This window comes from Carcharodon carcharias, chromosome 9, assembly GCF_017639515.1.
Source record: "Carcharodon carcharias isolate sCarCar2 chromosome 9, sCarCar2.pri, whole genome shotgun sequence".
NCBI classification, from domain to species: Eukaryota; Metazoa; Chordata; class Chondrichthyes; order Lamniformes; family Lamnidae; genus Carcharodon; species Carcharodon carcharias.
The window spans coordinates 27,889,182-27,916,599 of NC_054475.1; the positions used below are offsets into that span (position 1 = coordinate 27,889,182).

General features: G+C 42.2%; 1 protein-coding gene across 4 annotated transcripts in view; it reads right to left on the bottom strand.

The window, feature by feature from the left end:
- The window catches only part of kif21b (kinesin family member 21B), a 183,830-nt gene that overhangs the window by 69,151 nt on the left and 87,261 nt on the right, over positions 1-27,418 (bottom strand). For all 4 annotated transcript variants that reach the window (XM_041196211.1, XM_041196212.1, XM_041196210.1 and 1 more), the window contains exons 7-16: positions 24,635-24,750; positions 22,181-22,376; positions 21,381-21,570; positions 20,019-20,082; positions 18,715-18,936; positions 17,038-17,113; positions 16,202-16,310; positions 13,285-13,473; positions 10,228-10,427; positions 2,154-2,261 (exon numbers count right to left, since the gene is read on the bottom strand). In XM_041196211.1, coding sequence (XP_041052145.1) covers positions 2,154-2,261; positions 10,228-10,427; positions 13,285-13,473; positions 16,202-16,310; positions 17,038-17,113; positions 18,715-18,936; positions 20,019-20,082; positions 21,381-21,570; positions 22,181-22,376; positions 24,635-24,750 — 1,470 coding nt within the window. The remainder of the gene's footprint in view (positions 1-2,153; positions 2,262-10,227; positions 10,428-13,284; positions 13,474-16,201; positions 16,311-17,037; positions 17,114-18,714; positions 18,937-20,018; positions 20,083-21,380; positions 21,571-22,180; positions 22,377-24,634; positions 24,751-27,418) is intronic.

Consider the following 27,418-nt stretch of genomic DNA (forward strand, 5'->3'; position numbering starts at 1 on the left):
AACCCCCCAATCCACCCTCACCCTCACACTGTCAGCATTCCATAGGGACTGGTACCTCAGTGACATCCTGGTCCACTCTTCCATTAGCCCCAAAACCTCATCCCCTTCCCACGGCACCTTCCCATGCAATCGCAGAAGGTGCAACACCTGCTTCCTTACCTCCTCCATCCTCACTGTCCAAGGCCCCAAACACTTCTTTCAGGTGAAGTAGAGCTTCACTTGCACTTCCTTCAATTGGTCTGTTGTAATCACTGCTCCCAATGTGGTCTTCTCTACACTGGGGAGACTAAATGCAGACTGGATGATCGCTTTGCAGAACACCTTTGCCCAGTCTGCAAGCATGACCCAGACCCTCCTGTCGCTTGCCATTTCAATTCGCCATCCTGCTCTCATGCCCACATGCCCATCCTTGGCCTGCTGCAATGTTCCAGTGAAGCCCAACGCAAACTGGAGGAACAACACCTCATCTTCCGATTAGGCACCTTACAGCCCTTTAGACTTAACATTAAGTTCAACAACTTCAGACCATGACCTCTCTCCTCCATCCTGACCCCTTTTAAAATCCAATTTTTATTTTATTTTAATCTTATTCTTTTATTTATGTGTTCATTTTTTAATCCTTTTTGCCCAAAGCCCCACCCCCACAGGGCCATCTGTCACTTGTTTTTATGTTTTGCTTTCACAGAACACTAACCCTTCTTCTGTTGTGAACACATTCTGTTATCTTATCTTATGCCACTATCAGCACCTTCTTTACTCTTTACCACTACCATTAATACTCCCTTTGTCTTGTGGCCATGACATCTTTGTCAATCTCTCCTTAGCTGTTACCTATCCCTGACCTTCTATTATGCCCCACCTCCTCTTGAACAGTATAAAATCCATCACATCACGTTTCTACTTCTCTTTAGCTCTGAAGAAGCCATATGGACTCGAAACATTGGGCAGGATTTTACCATCGGCGAGCGGGGGCGGGGCCCGCTCGCCGACGCGTAAAATGACACAGGATGACATCAGGCGGAACCCCCGACGTCACCCACCTCATTTAAATTTTCAGGAATGCGGGGGCGCAGCAAAATCAGCTGCGGGCCCACTGACCATGAGGCCATTGACAGGATCAATTAAGCAATTAAAGGACCTGCCCGTCCGACCTTAAGGTTGGTGGGTCAGCCTGGAGTCCCGGCGGCAAATAGAGAAAACATGAAACCTCATCCAGCGGCGGGATGAGGTTTCATGTAGGGTTTTAAAAATTGTAATAAAGTTGTTATGGAAATTATGAACATTTCCCAACCCATGTGACATTGTCACACGAGGGGACATGTAAGGAAGTTTTTTTTTCTATTTTTAAAAGTTGAGGCAAACTCCCTGAGGCTGCACTTAGCCTCAGGGAGATGAGTGCACTCTTTTGTGCGCGTGTGTGAAAAAGGACACTCTCCAATTTAGGGGCTCCCCCCCGCCTGCACAGGGAACGCATGGTGCTTCTGTGCGGACATCACGCTGGGCAGGCCTTAATTGGCCCGCGTGTAAAGTAGCTGTGTGGCCCCGATCAACGGCGACGATTGGGTCAGCTCCGCCCGCCCGACGAACAGAAAATTCAGCCCATTAACTCTGTTTCTCTCTCCTCAGATTCTGACAGACCTGCTGAGTTTTACCAGCATTTTCTGCTTTTATTTTAGATCTCCAGCATCTGCAGTATTTTGCACCATGTTCTACCATCAAAATTGAACATTCATCCACTTTTTCATATGGTGTTGATCGTTTAGATCAATACTATATTAGAGGACTGTGTAGTGACAACATTTTGCATTTATTTAGTGTCTTTAACTAGAAAGATATCCTAAGGTGTTTTATCAAGCAAAATTTGACAGCAATCACAGAAGGCAATATTAGGGCTGGTGAGCAAAAACTTGGTTAAAGAAGTAGATTTTAAGGAGCATCTATAGGAGAACATTGGAAATAGGGAAGCTTAAAAGATGGAATTCCAGATTTTAGGGCCTGGACAATTTGTAACACAGAACATCCCATTAGCCAATAAGCCCTCTTTAAAGATGTCCACGTGCGTTAGCTTTCCCGTGTACTGTGTACCTTCAATGTGCACATTGTTGCTAATCCTCATCTCTGTTGCTGATTGTGTCCCTTTCATCAGTGCTTACCTCTTGCCGCCTCTGTTCCTTTTTCAGTTGTGCAATCTCGCGGTTTCTCTTGCTCTCAATCAACCTCATTCGCTGCTGATCCTCCCTCATCTTTTTCATGAGAGTTACCTGACAAAAAAGGATTCCAGGATAAAAATTTAAATTGTTTCAGACTGATCTTTTAAATAATTGCATAAAAGGATGGTAAGTCAAAGCAAATGTTTTGTAGTGAGGTAATGGGAATAGATTTTAACAAATAGTTAACCTTGCAACCTTAATAACCTTAACAAATAGTCAACTTCTTGATCTGCATAAAATGAGGTGTGACCAGATCTTCCAAACATTTTGTTTTCTATCCAACGTTAAACGCTTTTTAAAATTATGGCAGGAAGTTAAGTTGCACGCTTGGGGTTATAACATCTGTTGGGCAACAAAAAGAATCACAGTTACAACAATTAAGGGCAGGATTTTTACCCCGTCGGGTGGGGGCAGCCGGCGAGCCCCAGGGGTGGTTGTGAAACCGCCCGCGATTGAGCCCCAACCCCGATTTCACGCTGGTTGGCCAATCACACGCTGCAGTGCTGCCGGGGGGGGGGGGGGGGGGGGGGGGGGGGGGCGCGGGAGGAGGGCAAGGGTGGAAGTTTGCGCAGGCGTGCGGGTGCGCACACTGATCGCTCCCTGAAGGCACAGAGCTGTCTCAGGGAGCTGAATATTTATAACATTACAAATAAAGATTTAAAAAAGGTAAACATGTCCCCTCATGTGACTCTGTCACATGAGCAGGGGCATGTTGTAAATGAGATTTAAACATCTTTATTTTATTTTTAATTGCTGTTGGAAACCTCATCCCACACGTGGATGAGGCTTCAGTAAAAATCCAAAGGCTGCAGCGAAAAATTGCATTTAATTATTATTTTAATGGCCTTAATAGGCCTGTTAATTGTCAGCGGGCGTGCTGCCAACTCCAGCGCGCCCCCGCTGACCAAAATATCGCGCTCGCCCAACGTAATTGTACATCATTTTACACTTGAGCATGTCGGGCGCACACCCGCACACCGAGCGAAGAATTCTGGCCTAAGAATCAAAATAAACAGTTAATTGCAAGAGTTTATCTCTAGGTTATCAGTAAATAAGGAAAAATGCATCTGAAGCTGGAGTGAGTTATAGAGTTGAGACACAAGAAAGTATTCAAGGGGCTCATTAACCCTCATGACTGATAATAATAATAACAATGATAACAGAACTGGGTTTTGAGCAGGGGAGGGACAAAAACAACCGCAAAACCTGGGAACATCCGAATTCAACAGGTAAAGTTTGTTCTCATTTTATGTCCAGGTTTCCTGTCTCCGATGTTTATGTACTCACATAATTAGATTTTGCCTGGACTATTTAAAGGGCCAAGGCAAGCATAGAATTTGGAGGAGTTGGGATGATTTCAGTAGAGCGGAATAAATAAGAAATTGAGACAGATCAGTAAAAGTCTGTGCTCCCTTTCATGAACATGTACTGCTGGATGCTATGAAGGATAGAAAGGAGGTAATATTCCTAAACCATGGCAAGACGAAACCTGCTCCTGTCACCAAGCAGGAATGGTCAGAGGTGGCTGAGGAGGTCAATTGCAGTATTACTGTGTACCTAGATCCAGTGAAAGAAGTAGATTAGGAAAGGTGAGCATAGCTTTAAGTTCACCTATCCTGTAGTTCACTCTCACTTTGTCTTTTCATACATACTCAGAGTATTCCTCACAGCTAATTGGATGAGACCAACCACTTCCTCACATCAGCTTTTATCCATCCACCACTGCCACCCACTCCAATCCTTTTGCAATGTGATTCCACTCAGCCAGCTCAATCGATTCAATGCACATATCCTCAAATGCATGTCAGTGGCACTCATGATGTATTGTTAGTCACTTTTACCAAATGCATTGCATCCAACAGTTAACATATATGCCTTACAGACACTAATAGGTGGCATTTCCATTTGCAGGAGAACAAAACACTTGGGGGACAGAGGACCAGAAGTAGCCAGCCACAGATGGTGCAGCTGACATCTACAGAAGAATAGGGCATGGTGCACCTGCATCCATAAACATCAAGGATGGAGGGGCTGGGACTTTGCCCTCCATGATGGCATGGGAATCCCTGGCATTTCAAGTAACAATGTGAACACTGATTTGACACTGGGTGCTCTGTCTTCATCTTCCTCTCTTTGAAATTCTCATCAGATGATTAGCGATTAAAGGTTTGCTCCTCCTCCACCTGTCGTCCTCGCTACTTGATCATGCTGTGAAGAATACAGCATACAACGATTAGCCGAGAGACCCTCAGTGGCAAGGACTGATGTGCATCTCCAGACCTGTCCAGAAGCCTGAAGCACATGTTGACCCAGCGATGACTTGCTTAATGACATATCAGCTGTTGTTGTATTGCTTTTGGGATTCAGTGATCATGTTCCTCAGAAATGCCATCAACCAGGTTTGAAGGGGATAGTGAAATAAAAACAGAAAATGATAGAGAAACTCAGCAGGTCTGGCAGCATCGGTGGAGAGAGAAACAGAATTACATTTCAAGTCCATATGACTTCTTCAGAGCTAAAGAGAAGTAGAAACGTGAGGGAATTTATACTGTTTAAGGAGGGGTGGAGCAGATAAAGCAGGTAGAAGATCAGCGATAGGTGAGGGCTATGGAGAGATTGACAAAAATGTCCTGAGCACAAGACAAAGGAAGTGCTAATGGCAGTGGTGAAAACTAAAGAAGGTGATGATGCTGGCATAAAGGTAAGAAAGCAGAATGTGTTAATAGCTGTCAGACATGTTGAGTTTTTCCAGCAATTTTCTGTTTTAATTTCAGATTTCCGGCATTTGCAGTGTTTTGCTTTTATATTATTGAAGGGGATAGTGTTTGTCACCCAGTAACTGTCCCTTAAGAGTGGTTCCAGATACAAACAGGTTAGGATAGTATGAAAACATCACAACTCCGGTGGAATCTAATGCAGACTTGACTGATCCTTTCCTTGTGATTGTACACTGGCTGAATGATGGAATGAAATCACATGGGTTGTCACTGGGATGGGAGGAGTGCGCAGTTTATCTAGCCCCATTACTCCGCAGGTCGTACCATGAGTTTAAAAGTTTAATTCACTAACCAAAATGGCCAATTATTTACCTTCGCTAATGTTAGACCCAGAATAAAAGAGTCTTTAACCAGACTTCTTTCAATAAACTCAGTGATTCATTTATTATAAAACAAAACTTAGTTTTTTCAAAACAAGTTGCAAGAACTGGTTAACACACAATTGTACTCTGGAAACATAACTATATCCCTTTAAAAAAAATCCCCAGCACACACACGCACACAAACACAGAGACAAAGGACAAACAAGTAGAGTCTCTGCAGAGATGGATGGTTGGAAAGAAACTTTCTATAGAAGGGATAAAGTTTGCAGGGGTTTGACACTGTTGATCTGGTGCTCCCGCATGTGAAGACCGATCACTGGTCACGGTAGTTGTCAGGATGTTCTTTCCAAAGGAGCCACGGGGTGGATGAAAATAGGACCAGATCAATCCTTCTCATCTCAGCTTTTCAGGTTTCCAAATGCAAACAAGTTATACACAGATGAGGATTATCTGGCCGTAGGCTGATCACCACATGTGGAATTTCAGGCAAGGCAGAACCAGTTAGGGCAGCCTTCCTTCTCAGCTAATTCCCCAAAAGACATTGAGTTCAAAACAACAGGTTCAAAACTTAAAGCTTGTCTGTTGTGTAAATCACTTGCCTTTGCTTTTACCAGTTTTTTCCCCATCAATTAAAGTGATTGCAGTTCAAAACAAACAAACAGACAGCTCTTCCTCCTCAAGTAACATGCTAGTCAGGTGATAATTGGAAAAGGCATGCTTATTGATAGCTCCAAGGTGAATTTATGACCTTTTTTTAAAAAAAAATAAAACCATCAGGTCAGCATCCAAGTGTCCTGATAATCCAATGTCTTTCCATATTTTAAAAGAAAAATATAGTTTGTGAAGATATGGTTTGCCCAACACCCGTGGTTAACAAATTCTTCTGACTGATCTGGAGGTACTCAGATGTGTGTAACTAATGACATCCTATACCTGTAGGAAGCCAGTAGAGATGCTAATTTCAGAACGTGAGCATTCCAGCTACTGTCATCAGAGGAAGAGTTAATAACTCCCAGCCTGGCAAACAATGCAACTGATATATCTCTGGTGGCTCCCTAGAAGGAACCAGAGGCAAAAATGTTGACAGCCTTGGTGGCATACACAGCAACTGGTGATGCATAATTATCAGATCCAGCAGGGCGATGGATGGAAATGTCTTCCACTATCTGGCGTGACAATCTCAGCCTCCAGATGCACTGCTCTTGTGAGAAACCCAGAGAGCCAAGCCTCTATTTGTACATTTTAAAAAATTCATTCACAACTTTTGGGTGTCACTGGCAAGACCAGCATTTATAGCCCATTTCTAATTGTCCTAGAGAAGTTGTTGCCATATTCTTGAGGAACTGTAGTCCATGTGGTGCCTGCACTCCCACAGTGCCGTTCAGAATTGAGTTACAGGATTTTGACTCAATGACGATGAAGGAAAGGTGATGTATCTCCAAGCCAGAGAGGCATGCGATTTGGAGGAGAACTTGGCTGTGGTGGTGTTCCCATGTGCCTGCTGCCCTTGTGATAGAGGTTGTGAATTTCCAAAGGTTATAAGTTATCTGTCAGATGGATAGTGCCTCCTACAAACTTGATCCCTCTGTTGCTCCCCTCTTCTGTTGCCACCTGCAGCTTTCTCCACAGCACACCTTGTATTACATTGGGCTTTAGATGAGGAAAGCAGTCATGGTGTCACCTATCCTGATGCTGTGTGTGAGAAGACCGCTAATCTATACAAATAAGTCTCTCACAACAAATACTCTCACCAAACTGTTTCCTCCCCTGCCCACCACCTGTCATGGTTGTTAAAATTTCTACCCCTCCCTTGTGTCCTGGAACACAAGAACAGGACTGATGTTCTGTTATTTGGTAATAATAACAACTTCCAAATAATTACCAGTTTGAAATTAAAGTAGTCATCCAGATCCCTCAATGGACAACTGCTAAAGTCAGTGTGCAGCTGAACCTTAAGGAACAGAAAGTTCCAGGTTTAATCCTTGATACTAGTTGAATTACCTGATATTACCAGGCTGACCAAATAAACCATATTTTAAGAGATTGTCCCTTATTTTGACTATTTGTTTCACACCCCTTCAGGGATGCCTTTTTGTCCCTGGTTTCTAGAATAGCCTGTGGGAGATTGAGCCTGGGTGTTTCCTCTTGCTTTTGCCTCTTGGTTTTCTTCTGTGTGAGTATGCACACTGTGTCCATTGGCCACCATGGGGAGTTATGTTGACCACTTCCCACCAGCTCCCCCCCAACCCCGCCGCTTAAACACTGCATTGGTAACCAGCACAAATTATTTTTATAGTCATCAGCATGCACCACTCCGTCTCCTCTGCTGGTGACCAGCATGTCACCTACCCATCATGGGTAGCAGATGTCATCAAATCATGTTTGGGCAATGGGAATAGAATATCAGTCAGGGAGGGTGTGTGTGTGTGTGTGTGTCTGTGTGTGTGTGTCTGTGTCTGTGGCCTGAATTTTCCCGTCGGCGATTTGGGGGCAGAGCCCACTCGCCAATGGGAAAGTGGCGCGGGATGACATCGGGAGGAACCCCCAACGTCACCGCGCCCCATTTAAATATTCATGAAGGTGGGCAGACAGCGAAATCAGCTGTCCGCCTGCCGACCTGTCATTGGCCAATTGAGGCCATTGACAGGATAATTAAGGTAATTAAAATCCAAAGTTAAGGTTGGCGGACAGGCCAGGAGCCCCAGCGGGCTTCTGAAAAAACATGAAGCCTCATCCACTGGCGGGATGAGGTTTCACGTCCATTTAAAAAATCTTAAATAAACTTTATGTGAGATTTTTTATTAACATGTCACATGAGGGGGACATGTTAATATTTTTTATATTTTTTATTTTGACACTTTGAAGCACTGTCAGTGATCTCCCTGAGACAGCACTTAGTCTCAGGGAGCAGCGCACTTGCACGAAAGAGCTCACTGTGACAGACGGGGAATCCCTCCCCCCTAGCACAGGAAGCGCATAGCGCTTTCTGTCAGGCAGACCGCAGGACGGGCCTTAATTGGCCCACTCACTTAAAATGGCGGCAGGGCCCGTTTCGGCAGCAGCGATCGGCTGCCCGCCTGCTGCCGAGCTGGTGGGGCCTGCCCAACAAAATTCTGCCCTGTGTGTGTGTGCGTGTGTGTGTGCGTGTGTCAGTGTCTGTGTATTTTCCAGGCATGCCTGCCACCAGGATTGTTCGGTCACACCGAAAGTCAATGGACTTTTGGCTGGGCTGCCTCTGCGGGTCCCACCACAATGGGGCTGGGAAATCCTGGACTGTGTGTGGACACTTCATGAGGACAGGAAGAGGCTTGGCTGTAGACTGCCATCACTCATGGTAAAATATTCACTGTCTTGGATAATACATTCACAATGTATAAGTTGAAAAACATATTGCAGGAAAATTAATAAAAGAAAAAGCAAAACACTGCGGATGCTGGAAATCTGATATGAAAATAGGAAATGCTGGTAAAACTCAGCAGGTGTGGCAGGATCTGTTTCGAGTCTGTATGTTTTCTTCAGAGCTGAAGAGAGGTAAAAATGTGATGAATTTTATACTGATTCTGAGGGAGTGGAGCAGGTGGAGCAAAATAGAAGGTCAGGGATAGGTGGAAGCTCAGGAGAGATTTGACAAAGATGTCACAGACACAAGACAAATGGAGTAGTAATGATAGCATTAAAGACTGAGGAAGGTGCAAATCGTGACAAAAAGTTCAGAGCAGAATGTGTAAATAGCAGAACAAGGGTCAGCGCTGTGTGACAGCAAAACATAAGAACAAGTGACAGATGGCCTTGTGGGTGAGGGGTTGGGGGAACAAAAATGGATTTAAAAAGGGGTCAAGATGGAGGAGGGAGTTCATGGTCTAAAGTTTTTGAACTCAAAGTTATGTCTGAAAGGCTGTAAAGTGTCTAATCGGAAGATGAGGTGCTGTTCCTCCACTTTGCGTCAGACTTCACTGGAACATTGCAGCAGGCCAAGGACGGACATGTGGGCATGACAGCAAGATGGTGAGTTGAAATGGCAAGCAACAGGAAGGTCTGGGTCATGCTTGCGGACTGAGCGAAGGTGTTCCACAAAACGGTCACCCAGTCTGTTTAGTCTCCCTAATGTAAAGGAGGCTTGCATTGGAAGCAGCGAATATTGTAGATTGCATGGGAAGGTGCTGTTGGCAGTGGATGAGGAGTTGGAGATGACGGAGGAGTGAACCAGCATGTCCAGAAGGGAATGGGTCCTTACGGAATGCTAACAGGGGGGTAAGGGGAAGATGTGTCTGGTGGTGGCATCATGCTGGAGTTGGCAGAGATGGCAGACAATGATCCTTTGAATGCCAAAGCTGGTGGGGTGAAACGTGAAGTTAAGGGGGTCCCTATCATGGTTCTGGGAGGCAGGAGAAGGGGTGAGGGCAGGAGTGCGGGAGATGGGTCGGACACGGTTAAGGGCCCTGAAAACCACAGTGGGTGGGAAACCCCGGTTAAGGAAGAAGGAAGACATGTCAGAAGAACTGTTTTGGAAAGTGGCATCATCAAAACAGGTGTGACGGAGGTGAAGGAACTGAGAGAATGGGATGGAATCCTTACAGGAAGCAGTGTGTGAGGAGCTGTAGTCGAGGTAGCTGTGGGAGTCGGTGGGCTTGTAATGAATAGAGACACGAGAAATCACGAGAAATGGAGACAGAGCAGTCAAGGAAAGGCAGAGGTGGATCATATGAAGGTGAGAGAGGGGTGGAAATTGAAAGCAAAATAGATAAAAATTTCCAGGTCCAGGTGAGGGCATGAGGCGGCACTTATACAGTCATCAATATACTGGAAAATGAGTTGTAGCAGGGGGCCTGAGTCGATATGGAACAAGGAATGTTCCACATACTGAGTTTTTCCAGCAATTTCTGTGAAACTTAACAAGAGAAAATGTGTATACGTTACCTTGGTTTTCCTCATTTCAGCCACTTCACTCTGTAGTTTCCTCAACTCTCGCTCATACCGAGTCTGATTCTTTAATAGGCGGGCATGCTCTTTCTGTGCTAACTGCAGCTTCTGGAGCTCTCGATTCATTTCCTTCAATTTCTTCTCATAATCTGCTTTAATCTTGCTGGCTTTCTCTTCTGTGTTGCATTCCATAGATCCTGAGCAAAGAATGACAAAAATAACCCAACCATTCATCAATTTAAGGTTCAATCCATAGCTGGAATGCATGGTGCAATTCACTATCATCACGTTGGGCTACAGATCTAGGAGATGAGATTGCAGACCCAACAATTCTAGGCAGATGGGGTTGAATCTTGTGCCCTCCCCCTGTGCTAAGTTTGGTGGCGGAGGGCATTTAATCAGGCAGGAAAACAGCGGATGGAGGCCCTGCTGCCTTCCTTCCTCCAACCTGATTAAGCCCATGACAGTAAGGTCTGTGGACAGTCTTCCCACGCAGCTGCCAATCGAGGCCCCAAAGCGGGCATCTTTTAATGGCCACTTAAGGTCCTCTTCCCACCAGCACTGGTTGCTTGTGAGCTCCTGGGTCATGGGGGGCGTGTCCCTCATTCAAAGGCACAGTGCTTGGTCGAGGGACCTAGCATTGGGAAGTGGGTGGGGACTCGCAAAGAGCCATGCCTCAGTTCATGCTGCTAACAACCCCAGCTCCACCCCCTCATGACACCCCCCACCCTCCTCCCATCACCCACCTGTGGCCTGGGATCCAGCGACAATACTAGGTCTCGGGTGGGTGCTGCACCAGCAGCAGCCACAACTCTGCTGGTGGCACTGCTGTTCAACAGAGCTGCTGGTCTCTGATTGACTGGCCGCTCTCGCTGGCAGAACTTTGGACCTCAGGATCCTAGATCCCAGGAAGAGGTCCGCCATTGGACCGTGCCTGAGTGGGACAAGGTATGCCGGACCTTCCCTAAAAGAGGCATCACAGGGCTCTTTCCAGCCCTTGGCCGAGAACCCCCATCACCTGCACAATAATACGTCCAAGATTTTAATTTGGTCATTGTGTGGAGGTACTTCAATATGGAGGAAATGGTGGAGAAGTATAAAATAGAAAGCTGGTGAAAGAGGGGAAATTAGAGCGAGAAGAATCGGTCAACGTCACACCTCAGCAGAAGTGTTTATATTTGTGAACTCGACATCTGGAAGAGGCATCAAACTCAGACATTCCACTGAGCCACATTGTTACAAAAGCAAAATGGATGCCCTCATCTTTTCAACTGCCAAAGTAGTTCTGGCTTTTAATCACTTCCCCAACTTACTGGAGAGCTGTCCAAAGGGGATACAAGCAGTGTCCGTAATCCGGAAAGAAAACACTAATCCTCTAAGAAGACCATAAAGTGTTTAATTCCAGCTTACTGAAGATGGTGGCTTTGGAAGTGCTTTTCACTGCACCCCCAATAGGGAATCACTTCTAAAATCTGAAATTACTTCTATCATTTGACTTCTGACTCTAGCACTTCTTTAAAAAGGACAAGTGGCTCACAACCAAAGATAAGAAAGTGCTACCTCAATCCCCAAGAAGCTTGTTATAATTCATCAGTCGCCCATCTCAGAAGATCCTGCCACTTTAGAAGGACTAGAAGCTCAAGACTGAACAGGCATGTAAGAGTAGGTACCCAGGGAATCACAAGTCTCAAATAGCAAGAACGCATTTGCTTTATTGCTGATGAAATGTACTTATTACTAACGGGATGCGTGCAGAATGATTTGGGGAAAGGTAAGGGGATGCTGAAATAAAAAGGAGCAGAATAATCTCGAAGTGGAAGCCTTGGAATTTATGCAGGAGAGCTACATGTCAGTATTCAACTGAATTCACTTTATTGCCAAAAGGGGTCTTTACTGGCAGGAATTATTTGGCAATGGGCTCTAAAGTAAACTGAAAGTCTCCCTTTTGTGCTGTACCTACACCTCTACAGCAGATGGCACAACTCAGTTACTGCTTTGCGAGAGAAGTGCAGCTCTTTTGAATACTGATCTAGATTGCAGTAATCTATTTAGCGTCTGGAACCAGGGAGGCGTGGATACCAGATAGGCACCAGAGATTAATTACAATGACAACAGTGGCATCTCTGCAATAGTCTTCCAGCTGATCCTCCTCAAAGCAGGAGAACAAAGGAAGGGAGACCATTAATTTTTGAAGCGTAGCTTGAAATCATAAAGCTCAAAAAGCCTTTAGTAATACTTAAGTTATTTTAACATTCTATACATGTACTTTAAAAGAAACTTGAAGAAACCTGTAATGAAAACTTAAATACTTAGAATGAACTTGGTTATTTAAAAATGATAATGGAGGAGGTTTGGACAAAAAATATTGACCCAGAACTTCCGATCTCCAGGGGTTGGGGGGGTTGTAAACCCAGAAGATGAGCTGGGGAAACCCCCAGAAGACCCCACGTAAGGAATGCATGGGAATTGCCCGGGAAGTTTAAATTTCCACCAGGTAATTACCCTGCAACGCAAACAACCTGATACTCTGATTTAAGTTGGAGATTTCGGATTGTTCTGACACTTGGCAGAATAGTTACCCAGAAAATGTTAGAAGGAATAAAACCACTTGTAACTCCTGACTAACTACGGTACCGACCACCCCCCAAACCTCGAACCCCTACTGGGACTGGAATGTGGAAGTTCTGGTCCAATAGTTTCAGAAAGTTTTTTTAAAAAATTATAATGCTAAAAATCCACTGAAGTCTGTAGATGTCTTTTTGTTTGGCAGGGAGAGGGGGGAATGGGATGGTGGTACTGTGACATTTAGGGAGGATGGTTTGCTTATCTGCTACTTACTGGATTAGTCTGTTAAATGAATGTTAAGTAATGCATGTGAATCTAGAAATGTTCAGGCCAATAAGTAGAAGTGGCTATATTTGCAACAAGTGCTGAAAACAACAACACTTCTAATTTTTAAGAGCAAAAATGACACACTAGTGCTGAGAGAGTTCTTCCTCCAACTTGAAAATTGAATATCCTTATGCGTGAAAGGCAGGAAAAAGTAACCCATACCAAGGTTTTGGAGAACACGGTCTCTCTCCAGCTGTGTATCCCGGATCTTATTCTGTAGCAGGATAAGTTTTTCCTCATACTGCTGCTTCAATATCTGCAATCGCCGCTGGCTATTCTCTAGTTCATCAATGAGTTTCTGTTTGATTTCAATCTCACAAGTTATGTCAGCAAGGTCAGCCTGATAATTAACTGAGAATGAAGTAAAGAAACAAGGAACAATCTATTAAATCACAGTATTAACAAAAGTTAACGATCAGATTTCAAGATTGCATTACAAGCCAGCTATGTTAAATTATTCTAATGTATTTAAGACAATGAAATGTTGAAAGCTCACTAACAAATAAAGCAGCATATGTACGGGTGGCAGCTCCGAATGAACTTAGAAAATAAGTATGTAATTCCTCTGCATAACCAGGAGGTGTAAATAAAATTAAATACCACATTGAAAAGCATACGTCTTCGACATTTTAGTCAACTTGTGTAGCTTGGTTATACTCCATCAGTGTTTAGAGTGTAGAACATACATCAAAATGATAATGGAGGAGGTTTAGACAAAAAATATTGACCCAGAACTTCCGATCTCCAGGGGTTGGGGGGGGGGGTTGTAAACCCAGAAGATGAGCTGGGGAAACCCCCAGAAGACCCCACGTAAGGAATGCATGGGAATTGCCCGGGAAGTTTAAATTTCCACCAGGTAATTACCCGGCAACGCAAACAACCTGATACTCTGATTTAAATTGGAGATTTCGGATTGTTCTGACACTTGGCAGAATAGTTACCCAGAAAATGTTAGAAGGAATAAAACCACTTGTAACTCCTGACTAACTATGGTACCGACCACCCCCCAAACCTCGAACCCCTACTGGGACTGGAATGTGGAAGTTCTGGTCCAATAGTTTCAGAAAGTGAACTAACCCAAGTGTGTAATCCAGAAACTGCAGTACTACTCAATATAATATTCAACAGACAGAGAAAATTCACTCTTAAGAAATTGACAGAATGTGGGACATAAAGTTCAGCTCAGGGCAGACACAGAATACCTGATCAAGCTTCAGCAGGCAGCCAGGATACATACCTATGAAAGGAATTCTGAATTTTTCTTTGGTTCAGGAAGAAACATAAGTGGAAAGCTCTTAGATATTACTTCAACCTTGATAAAGATGATAATCTTGTGGATGAATTAAATATTGTATTGAATCATCTTAACCCACGCTTATTCCAAGAACACTTGAAACCCTTTCAACATTAGTTATTCATTCAGTTCCTTTTTTCAGACATCAATCAGCTTTAATAAAAGTTCATGCCAAACATCTATTAATTTTAGAGGAAATGTTTTTCTTTAATCTCATCTTGCCTGAGGCTTGTCAACATTACACCAATGTCTTCTTCCTATCTTGTGAACCAATATGAAACTGAAGGATATGCATCAACATTATTTGTAGAATTTAAGTTTTCTACATAGGCTTGGATCCCTCTGAAATTAATTTCTTCAAACTACACTCAGAATTTTGAGGGCCAGAATATTTCAGGTATTCTTTTCTAATGCAACAAGGTCCTTAGGTAGGGCCTTGAAAGTGGATGTTGCCCAAATTGGGGCACGACGCAGGTACAGTACACATTACATCTGCCTACAGAGGCTGGTGGCAGGAATTTGGGCCATTGGTTTCATTAGTATAATAGCGTGGGTACCAATTTTAGCCCCCAGAAGCAGCTTGCCAGTCACAGGTCAGCAACCAACCAGGATGTCAGCCAAGAACAGCAAGTAATTTGTGGAGGAGGCGGGAGGTGAGAAGGATGGTAAGCGGTAGCTTGCAACATCCTGCAATGAGACACAAGGAAGTACAGTCCTCTTTCTCCTGGCTCCACATTAAGATATACTGATTTTGGTTTTCATTGGCAATAGGCCTAATGTCACTTTCAGTCAGGTGCTCTGGACAACTAGAAGGTGGGTTAGCCTATATGGAATGTGCACTTCGAGTGTAGAGTAGGCATATGTACAGCAAATGACATATTGGGCCCTGTAGTACCTGTTTTTCCCTGAAAAATATTTCACTGTTTTAAAAATGTAACCCTAACAATGAATTATGTAGAGCATTTCGAACTTGCAAATGGTAAGGGTGATTTTGACAGTGCCTAACCTACATAAATGAAAATTTTTGATCTCTCTTGCCACATTAATAAATCCGCCCATTTTCATTTCACTCCTTCTAAGCAAACATTTTCATTAAACTCAATTGATTTCTAATCATCTTTGTTTTCCCGATTCCATTTTTTTTCCATTTGTTCATGGAATGTGGGCATTTCTGGCTCGGCCACCGTTATTGCCCATCTCTAATTGCCCTTGAGAAGGTGATGGTGAGCTGTCTTCTTGAACCTCTGCTGTCCATGCGGTGCTGGTACACCCACAACGCTGTTAGGGAGAGAGTTCCAGGGTTTTGATCCACCGACAGCGATGGAACGGCGATATATTTCCAAGTCAGGATAGTGTGTGGCAAAATAATTCTCTTTGGCTTTTAAATTATTCATAAGCTCTTTGTTCAGCTCCTGTGGTCTGGATCTCACTATTTTTAAATCCTTTTATTTTTTTTTATATCATAAACTTTTCACAAACTCAGGGCATACCAAAATTATTTCTTGTTGCAATAAAAGGCTGTATCTTGTGCCATGAGCTACAATGGGCTAACTTCATCTGAAACTTAGGCCCGGATTTTCCGGCCCTGTTGTGGCAGGACCTGCCGCGCGGGATTCTCCTGCCCGGCTAAAGCCCTTTGACTTTCGGTGGGGCCGGATGATCTAGGAGGCGGCGGTGGAAAATCCCACCCTTCATCTTTTAAGTTTTAATTTTCTTCTGTTTTCAGTCCTACTTGAAGTCATTCTAATGGGCTGAGCAAGTTCCACTACAGGTTGTGATTATTACCTTTTTCCTCCGATTCTGTATCGGTTTCATCCAGGCTTCCGTCACTGTCAAATTCTTCATCATCTTCACCTTCCTCTTCTTCACAGCAACTTTCTTCATGCTCCTCCTCCTGAAATTATATAAGGACACAGTGCAGCTTTTTGGGCAGAATCATCTCCCCGTTGGGGGGAGGTTGAAGAGCGGGTGCGTGGAGGTGCACCTCTGATCGGTGCCCCCAATCGGGGGCGCGTTGCCATTTTATGTGGGGGGGCCAATTAAGGCCTGCCCAGCGTGACGTCCACACAGAAGCGCTATTCGCTCCCTGTGCAGGAGGCGGGGAATCCTTAAACCCGAGAGTGTGCACTTCCGCGCATGCGCACGAAAGAACGCACTCAACTCCCTGGGGCTAAGCGCTGCCTCAGGGAGATCGCCTCTACTGTCAAAAATATTAAAAATAGAAAATAAAATCCCTGACATGTCCCCTCATGTGACATTGTCACATGAGTTGGGACATATCCATAACTCTGAAAGACAATTTAATTAAATTTTTTGAAACCTACATGAAACCTCATCCCGCCCATGGATAAGGTTTCATGCTTTTTCTAATGCCCACCAGGCCTCCTGGCCTGCCCGCCAACCATTAGGCTGGACAGGCAGGTCTACTAATTATTTAAGTGACTCTGTCAATGGCTTCAATTGGCCATTGACAGGGCAGCGGGTGCACAGCTGATTTTGCTGAGCCCCACCTACCTGAAAATTTAAACGGGGGCACAGTCACATCGGGAGTTCCGCCTGACGTCACCGCAGGTCATTTTACGCCCCCCGATGGGAAAATCCTGGCCCTTGTCTTTCCTTACCCCTTCCACTTCATTGTCATCTGTCTCTTCCCAGTTCTCCTGCTGTAGAGTTCCTCTTCTTTTCTCTTTCACTGGGCTTTAAGAATAAGTAAATATATATCACAAAAAATATTAAGACAAAATGATAAAATTCTATCCAACTCACGGCCTTTAAGTTTTTTCAGTTCAGTGATTTAATGGATGGCGAATGTAAGGTTTTGGCATTTTTCAATAATACATAAATAATACAGCATCTTTTGTTTTAAAGAGCACAAAACCAGAGATAACATGCTGGCCCTCTCCTTAGTAGTGGATGTCAAGAATTAAAATAACAATACTAAATTTTAGTCCACTTGGCTGCCCTTTTGTTTTAAACCTACTGTTAACATGTTAGCAAATAGGTTGTAGATAAATGGTTATCAAAGTGCTATTTCTTCCAAAACATTTAGCAACAGAAATAATAATGCTAGTAAGAAAAGCATCATTTATACAGTGCCTTCCATGACCATAGGACTTTCTGAAGAACTTCACAGATAAATGATGCAATTTTCAAGTGTAGTCGCTGTTGTAGTGTAGGGAAATGTGGCAGCCATTTGTGCAAGGCAAGTTCCTATAAACTGCAATGAGATAAAGGCTCAGATAATTTGTTTCAGTGGTGTTGGTTCAGGGTCAAATGTTGGCCAAGACATTAAGAGAACTCTGTCTTCTTCGAATAGTGTCAGGGAATCTTTAATATCTACTTGAGAAGCAAAATGCAGCCTTGATATAATACATCATCTAATGGTTGTACCACTGACAGTACAGTGGTGTCAGTGTATATTGTCTCTAGAGTGCAGCTTGAACACACATTCTGAATCAGCCAAAGCTAACTTGGTAAGTGAACAAATAGGGCTGCAAAACTGGACACGACCTAAAAACAGGCGTAGGGATGGCCCAGTAGGATTAATCAGTGCCCACTGCTTCCAATTCAGGTAACTTCAAGCTGCTAATTTAAATGATTGTTGCTTGCAGCTAGCGCTAAGTGCAGTGTTGAGTGGCTGCACACCCTGAGCAGGAGTGTGAAATCATGAGGGGCAAGCATGGATTTGGGCTAGCCTGCATTAACTAAAGCCAATATACACCTTCTAGAGGGGAGATGAGCTGTAGCTAAAGCCAGTGTTCTTAAGACTTTCTAAAAAGTGATTTTGAAGTGTGGAGCACCCAAAATAATCTGATAATGGCAAAGAGCTGCTTCAAGATTTTTCAATGATGCATTGGTGGCTTTGATGCAAGAGGTTGAGAGAAGAGATGTTACACACCGACTAATGTCAAATCTACCTACCGCACATACTTCCAGCAGATCCTCCCTGTGCACACGCTTGCGCTCCCACCAAAATGGTGCCTGGCATGGCTAGCCCCAGAACTGTGAGCTCACACACGGTGGATGCCACTTTGGAGGCAAAACAGCAAAAAGAACTGGATGCTGTGGGGCCAAGTTTCACAGGCCAGAAATCTGATGCATGCTGGACTAAAACCTGACGGTTTCTATTCTGTTAGGATTCCCCTACAGATTACTAGTGTCCAGGAACCCCAGTTTGTAAACCATTAAAGCACAGCATAGTTTGTTATCTCTGTACAGCCTTTTAGCTCATACTGCTGTGGAATTTGTTATTTTATTAAATGTATATATTATCTACAACAATTTATGCATACAATTACCTATTTCTTTTTCGTATCCTTTCCCTTTTCTTAAGCAGCTCTAAGTCTTTTTTTGCCATTTCGACAACTTCAGAAGTATCAGATTCCAGAGAAATGACTAGACTGGACATCTGTGAACAAGGCATAGGAGACAGTCCCGCTGCATATGGAGACCTGGACGTCAGTCGAGAGACACTGCGCCGGAGAGACTCATTCATTGCTTCACTCTCCAACAGTTTAGTCCTGTAACAAAATAACCTTTATTTACCAGAGGAATCAAAGGGCTTTGAGAAAAAATTTCACTTAAAAATGTAAATTCTAAAAGAAGCACAGGCTTAAAGCAATGGAAATTATTAGCAATATAATTTAGATGAAAATAGAATTAAAACATTTTCAATTCTTCAAGGGCTAAGACAAGAAATTTGTGCATCTGAGCCAAACAAATATCTGAAAGACTTTTGTTCCCACTTCACTTGATGAAATCCTAAGATGAAATGGGCCCATGGATATAACTTGTTTTTGCATATAAAAGTGATCCAAAAGAGAAGTGTGCAAAACACAGGAAGCATTTTGTTATATATGTCCTCTCTGCTAGCCACTCTGTTAAAGAGCTGTAAGAAAGGTTAGTTCAATAATAGCTGCCTGCAGTTGAGAGTGGCCAGAACTTTCCCCTCAGCAATTTGGGGGCGGGGCCCACTTGCCAAGGGGAAAATGACGTGGGATGACGTTGGGAGGAATCCCTGACTTCATCCCGTTCCCTTTAAATTTTTAGGAACGCGGGCGGAGAGCGAAATCAGCTGTCTGCCCGCCGACCTGTCAATGGCCAATTATGATTAATATTTTTTACAAACCTAGGATCTGGAAGATAAATAGTAGTTTTGTTAAATTTAGCTAAACTTCACGCACATGCAGTGAGATTACCCAGCAGATAATAAAGTACTGGCAAGTTTTTTCATCACTAAGGACCAGATTCAGAATTCACTTATACATTTAAACCAATGCAGAGACCATCATTCCATCAGTCAGCTTGGTTTTGACAGAGGTGCCAGAGGTGAAAGGACAGTGTATTACCTTAATGCACAAGATAGTTTCACTAACCACATTTTAATTTTAGAGAAGTCCTAAAGATAGACAAAATTTTGAATCACCGGTTATAATTTTGTTGGATCTCAAGCAGTGAAATGGTGAACTGTGAGAGCAGCAGTGTAGCTAAAAATGCCTTTCTGCTGTAGTTTTTTTCCACTAAGCTGTGACTGTAGGGTAGAGGGAGGAGCAATCAACACCAACATGCTTAAAAGTACATTGTTTAAAGTTCATGGACCAACCTGAGATCCTGTATTTCTCGGATGTAGTTTTGAATTAATGCACCTATTTCTTCATTGTTATCTCCTACGGAGAAAGTTGAAAAGACAAGCAAACCAGTTAGGCAGATAAAATACCTAAAAAAAAAGTGTTGGCTAAGATCCATGTACATGCTTATTTTATTTTTTAAACATAACCACATGGACAAGTCATTTACACTACAAGATTACCTCTGATGGGGAAGTTGTCATGAAATACAATTTGAATCCCTTAAACTGGCATTCTATGATACAATACTTTTAAGTATTCAATGCAAATATACCTATATGCTTCAGACCAAACAATGGGCACAACCAGTAACTCCTATTTCTTAAGAACCAATCAATTCTTCCAGTCATCAGTAATCAGAATAATGGTATAATAAATACAGGTAACAGTCAATCACCTCATGAGCAAATAGCTTAGTTTCACAAAGCTAATCAAAGATTCAATAAAATTGGTGAAACAGAAGATGGGCCATCATAAAAGGCCATGATTTAATATCACAATCAGCTGAAAGGAAATGAAAGTCTCTGTAGTCCTAGAGGACCATAGGCTGCTCTTTCATGAGAGAGACAGAGACAACTGGTGGTGAGTTTAACCTGAGGGTCACCACATCTCAGGCAAGGGGCGAAGTTGAAGTCATGGATGACCTCAGCCAGTACGGGAATCCAACCCACACTGTTAGTTTCACTCTGCATCACAAACTAGCCGTCCAGCCAACTGAGCTAACAGACCCCTATTAATCAATTGATATAAATTGGTGACTAATGATTTAAATCATCAGATACAAAGCACAATTCATTCAGCAAATTACTGTCATAAAACATATTTACTGAAACTATTTAATTTGAATTGCTAATGGGCCTTGGGTCACATGGCTTGTTAAAAAGAACATTTTAAAGAATTCCATCATAGTCTTTGAACTTAGTTAGTAGCACTTATTCTGGCCATTAATTTAAATGTTACTTGTTCAACGGCTTTTAGCTCCTGAACTATGCTGTAAGAAACAAGTCAAGAGAACTTCTCAGATCCTTAGCAGGATTATAATCTAGAAATCTTTACTTAGTGCACTTTGAAAAACGAGGGTTCCAGTTTTGGTAGAAACCATCACCTTAAATCCCACTGTCACGAAACTGACAAACTCGTGGTCACTTTGCACCATGAGGAGGACCTTAAAACCAGGAATTAAGTGAATATTGAACACAAAAGGTATTGAGCCTCCCAACGTTGCCACAACTGAATATATCAGACTGCTTTGTTGGACAGTGGTGAAGACTTCCTATTAAAAGAAAAATATCATGTCATCAGAAGGCTCAGCATATATTCATGAGTTAAATTTTTACCTGCGCTGGCTATTATCTGGGCAGCTTCATTACTCAAGAGCTGTGTCACTCTGTTATTTAGTGCGTCTATTGTTTCTTGCATGGCTTTTACTCTCATTCTCAGTGTGTCATTTTCTTTCTGTAGCATTGCATTTTCTTGACATAAGTCATTGTAACCTTCAGAACCATCTTCACCAATGACTCGTTTCCCCTTAAAAAGACAAGCAGATATGAATTAATAATAGCATTTTCATTAACTCTTTAAGCAATGAAGAAAATCAGAATATTTAGGTCACAGATTTTCACAACACATGATAGTTTAAAATCTAGTCACTGTATGGCAAAACACAAATAAAGTTGCTAATAAAGCTGTCCTTTGGCAAAATTTAATGATTTTTTTCTTTCAGACTTGCCACATAAATGTCTATGCTGTTAATATGCATGGATTTTGTGTTTATAATGAAGCGTTTTGCAAGCAAAGTTCTGGTGAACCAGAGCTCATTTTTGCAATGTGATGTATCCATCTATTACTTTGAATAAGCGTGTTCTACTTCTTCAGTCTACTGAAATTAATAGTTATCCAATGTGATTTTACAATTTATGCCTAAATAGCTATTACACGTGCATGCAAATCCAAAGTGTAACACACATTTGTGTTCACCTTTGTGACAGGGTTACATTTTGTGCGCCAATCAATTCCTGGTTTAGTCTGAATCCATTATGAAAAGGATTAATTCATTTGAAGAATTCTGATTTTGTTCTTTAGTGATGAAAGGCACCAGAGCACTTCTTCCTGGGTATACATTGCTCACATTTCTTACCGTCTTGTACTCCATCAGCTCCATCTGAAGTCGAACAATTTCAGCTCGCAGGGCATTGATCTGCTGGCTGGTCTTGTCTTGATTAATCACAACTTTGTTCTTGATGTTACGGGCTCGGTTTGCGTATTTGAGGGTGTTCAGAGTTTCCATGAAGTCACGATCTGATGGGCTTATGCATGCAATCATGACAGTTCGACTGTAAGGAATACAATAATTTTCAATCCTCTAATGCAAATAGGTAAGCATCTGTGTCATGGACTTTACAATCAAATAACTAGAGAAGGACAATTATCATTACTAGTGCACTTATGAAAAACCATATTTGAGCTTGAAAAGTCTGAATTATCAATTTAAGGAATTTAGTAGGAGTTCAATGGATGTATAGCTACCCAATTAAACCTGAAACTTTTCACTAGGAAGAAATAAAAATGTAGTTGATGATTTTAGCAAATTATGCTGCACTCAATACTTACTGTAATTATAGAACATATTAATCAATATGTTTGCACTGATGCAAGAGAATAGTCGTTAATTCCATTTCAGGCCATATTTCAATGATTCTTGCACCACCAATTTCCTGGATTTCATCCTGCTCCCTTTTTTTAAGCTTCAGTTTGTTTCTTCACTCATCTGATCAAGCTCTACTTTTCCCATGGCTTCTGTTGTCTTCTGGTTCTCAGAAATTCAAAATAATCTCACTTTTAGACTCAAATGCTGAAGCTTCGTCAAGTGTATTTCTTACAGCTTTCCATGTGGCTGGTGGACTATTAGATTGTTCCTCATCACCTGACTGCAGAGCAGCAGAAACTTTGGCACCCCTTATGTACATTCTCATAATGGTTAGTTTCTAGCTCTTTACGAATAATGTAACAATATAATAGGCTCTGGGCCAAACTTCGCTTGCCTGGTCGCTCATGGACTATGGCTCTTTCAGGATCTTCTTGTCCATAACCTAGTCCTCCAATAGCTTATGGATCAATTTGTTTATCTCAAACAGTTGCTGGATCAAAATCCACTCCAGACACCAACACATTTTGCTTCTCTGCAGCCTAATGTCTTGAGATTTCACATTCAAGGCAGGCCCAGACTTTTCAGAGTAATGGCTGTTAGGTCTTCTTAACAAGTCCCTGCTCTAAAAGTTCTCCTCATTATGCACACTCTGGTTGATGTAGTCCAGTATCTTGCATTTGTGCCCATTTGGTTTACATTAAGGACCAGGGTCTTCCATCCCTCTTTTCAGCCACATCTTAGCTCGTTTTGCTTTGTACGTTTCTTCGTCTCATTCTGCCATGCCCCAGTGCATCTCTTTTCCTGCACAAATCTGCTTAATCCCCCTTCTCTTTCAGCATTTATTCTCCAATTTACTTTCTTTTCTGCTGTCATCCTGGATCTCACCCTGCACTTCTCGTTGCACTCCTACTTTTCTTTTGTCCTACCACCCATCATGATACCCATCACTGGTTTGTTCACACCAATTGTCATTGTCTCTGTTTCTCATCAACATTTCAACCAGCTCACTCTCTGGGAATTAAATTCCTCTAACTTGTTTCCCTGCTCCACCTTTCCTAAACCTGTTGAATAATCAAAGCTTTCCCAACCCATATCACCATCCACAATATTTGCTGCCTCACAATTGAGATTTTAGCCATTGACAAAGGCAATGCCGTTGAATCAATTAACATTCTAGGCCTGGTTTACAGGCTGCAAATCCTTCTACCTCCGTGAATTCTCCTGTCCTTGCTGCATACTCCAGCACTTGTGCTGCTCAAACTGCCTAGGCGTGGTATAGCTTATCTTGAAGTCCAGACTTAGCTTTTTATCCATTCTTTGGCACATTCTCTTCCTTCAGGCATCTTTATCTTTCCCATCTGCTCTGCCTCTCACTTGAAAACATCCTCCCAAACCTTTCACACAAGACCTTTGCCTTATTGATTTCAACATATATATAAATGTCACTAAGCTGCTCTTCTATACTCAGCATCTCCATCTCTGAGGTATCAATCACCACTAAGACTATCTTTGTCTACTCTGCCACCTTCCTTATCACCTACATCTCCTATATTTCTTTAGTTACTCTCACCTTCTACTCTGGAAATGTTTCTTCCCACTGCTTCATTGTCATTGTCTTCAACACCTCATTCTGAACAAGTTAGTTCCTCACAATTTCTAATCTCTAATGTTTCTATAAATTTCCCTTTGAAGTAAGTGGTTGGTAGTGTAACAATATTCAGATGGTAAATGTGAAAATCCCCCTAATTTGTATATTTCTTGGAAGACAGGATTTAAGATAATTATTGACTACTTAGGTGAAAACCGGTGTTTTGAAACCTCTTTCAAGTTAAAAATGCAAAGTAGGTATTTGTTTTTTTCTCTCACTAAATCTTATCTCATAGATGATGAAAATAAGACAGACCTTTACTTCCTTTACTATATAGGTCTCTTGCTCTTTTGTACCTGTTTCCACCCAGAGAGTCTTGAAGAAGCCTGGTCAGCTTGGAGTCTCTGTATGGCACATGATGGCTCTTCTTGCTTTGGTCTCCCAATGCACTGATGACATTTCCCAGTGACAGCTTCCGTCAAAGATCAAAGGGAAAAACAAGGGACACATTAATTGCAAAAGACAATTGCTTTTTATGCTCAGGGTTAATTTAAACCCATGACCAGGATTTTACCCTGCCACAGTGTGTCTCACCCTGGTGGAAGCATTTAAATTTCCATTCAGTTCAGTGTTACCATAATATCCCACCGGGCGGGAGGGGCCATGAAATCCTAGTCTGTGATCTTAACAATTCTACACATCACCAAGGTGATCTCTTCAACTAAGATTGAAAACTACAGATTAATTAGATCTAAGTTCTAATGATGAAATATATTCCCACAAGCTACGTTCTAGGAAGAGGAAAATAATATGCATTACATTTAAACACAGAAATGACAAAATATGAAAGTACAGCACTTTAAATTCTGTAATTACACCAAGTGACAACCAGAAAAGGGCTGAGTTAACAGAAAGTACCACTGGGTGGTACTATTCACAGCTGCTGAATATTACACTGCTGAATGACATCATTTGGCAAATTGAGATACTCAATTTCTTAAGTAACAACATAAGTGAGAGACAAATTTAAAATAGAAATCTGAGGAGGAGGCATGATGTATGATTTATAACCCATGAGAATATTAAATTGGTAATGGACAAGCTATTATATATTGGAGTAAACTTAAGTAGCATCCATCCCAGTAATGTATGTGTCATATAAAAGGACAGTCAAGTGACATTGTGTGTTTCATTTGTACCAGGTAATTTGCTTATTTGATAGCACATCACCCTTACTTTATATCCTCATTATAGTTTACCCCTACCCATCATCTTTCAATAGATTCAATCACTGGGCTTTTACACAAGTCATCATCAATCTAGTCAAGGACAAAGTTCACAGTGCAGGATCATATGTAATGTTATTTTATCTCTCTCCTCCTAAATGATGAAGCAGACTTTGCGAGGGAAGCAGTCCATTTAATTGCCAAGTTCGAGTACACTGAATCCACATGTTAGTGCATGGAAATTCTAAGTCAGAGTGCAGTTAGGTATGTGACATCAGAATTGCCAGCTTACACCACCACTTAATTTTCATTGTAAATAACCTGCATTTCTACAAAATAGTTTTCAAGTCCTCAGGACACCCCAAAACATTTCATAGTCAGTGAATTACCTTTTGACATGTTACATTATTGGCAAGTACAACTGCCAGTACTGAATAAACTTTGAAACGTGCAGGTATATTGTGTGTAAGAAGCAGTAAGATCAGACAAAAGCTATTGAAAGCTTGCTCATTGCAACCTTCCAACATTCTCCATAACTTTCCACTGATTAAACTTACTTTCTATATTAAACTTACTTTCTATATAAAAGAAAAACTAAATCGATCTTGGAATAAATGAGTATGGAAAGCCTTTGAAAGATATTATGACTTTCAGTAAAATTTTTCCCACTTTGTGAGTATATCTCTGCACAATCGTACGAGAACCACAGTCTTTAAAAGTATAGGGGGCACAGCACAAGTACGAACAAACGCAAAGTAACAACCTAAGGTCAAAGAGGGATGGTGACAGTTTTAATCCTGAACCTATATCCACAATTCCCTCGTGGAACACCAAAGCATGCACATTTACAATCATACAGTCACTTTTGCATTGGCATGTTTGAGAAGGTGCTCAAGTGGTCTGTTCGACATTTTATAATAGATTCTCGAAAACAATTTTGAGTGAACCTCTGTACCAATGCTAGGAGATGGAGTTTGAATATATGCAAAATGCAAGTGCAGAGTTCTCTCATGGTGGCACGAGGATGCAGCGCTGTGGACAGGTCACAGTCAAGTGAAAATTTCATTAATTCTGAACTGCTCTTTGCAGTTGTTTGCATCATCATCATATCATCTAAATCATTCCGTAAATTGGTACAAAGCCAGTCTATAATATGCATTTAAAACCCAGTCTCTGATAACCATTGGCTACAATAGTAATTTATTAAAGTCTCTGGTGTCTAACAAGAGAATTTTTTACCCTAATCAATTAGTACTATTGAGCATTTGTCGCTTGCACTCTTGACAGCACTACTGCTAAAGAGAGTTGGCTGGGGTGAGGGAGGTAGTGAAGTTATTGTTGCTGTGTCTCAAGTTTAATGCTGTTTCTCAATGCTGCAAATGTATTTAAATCCTTTCACAGCTTTTCAGGGAATTGTTTAGTCTGTGAATGTACGATGGAGGGGATCACACAAAAATTCAGGGGCAGGATTGGGGGGGGGGTTGTGCGGGAGCGCGCCACCATTTTATGTGGGCGGGCCAATTAAGACCTGCCCAGCATGACGTCCACCAGGAGGCTCCCTGTGAAGGTGGTCTGGGTGGGGGGGGGTGTAATCCTTGAGCCGGGAGTGCGCTCTTTCGCGCATGTGTGTGAAAAAGTGCACAGATCTCCCTGAGGCAAAGTGCTGCCTCAGGGAGATCAGCTCAGGTTTGAAAGTTTCAATAAAGAAGGGGAAAAAAATTACTGACATGTCCACTCTTGTGCCACTGTCAAATGAGCTGGGACATGTCAATTTCTTTTATTTATTTATTTATTTAAACATTTTATAAAAAATTTAATGCCCTCATGAAACCTCATCCTGCCCGTGGATGAGATTTCATGTTTTTTCAGAAGCCCGCTGGGACTCCAGGCCTGCCCGCCAACCTTAAGGTTGGA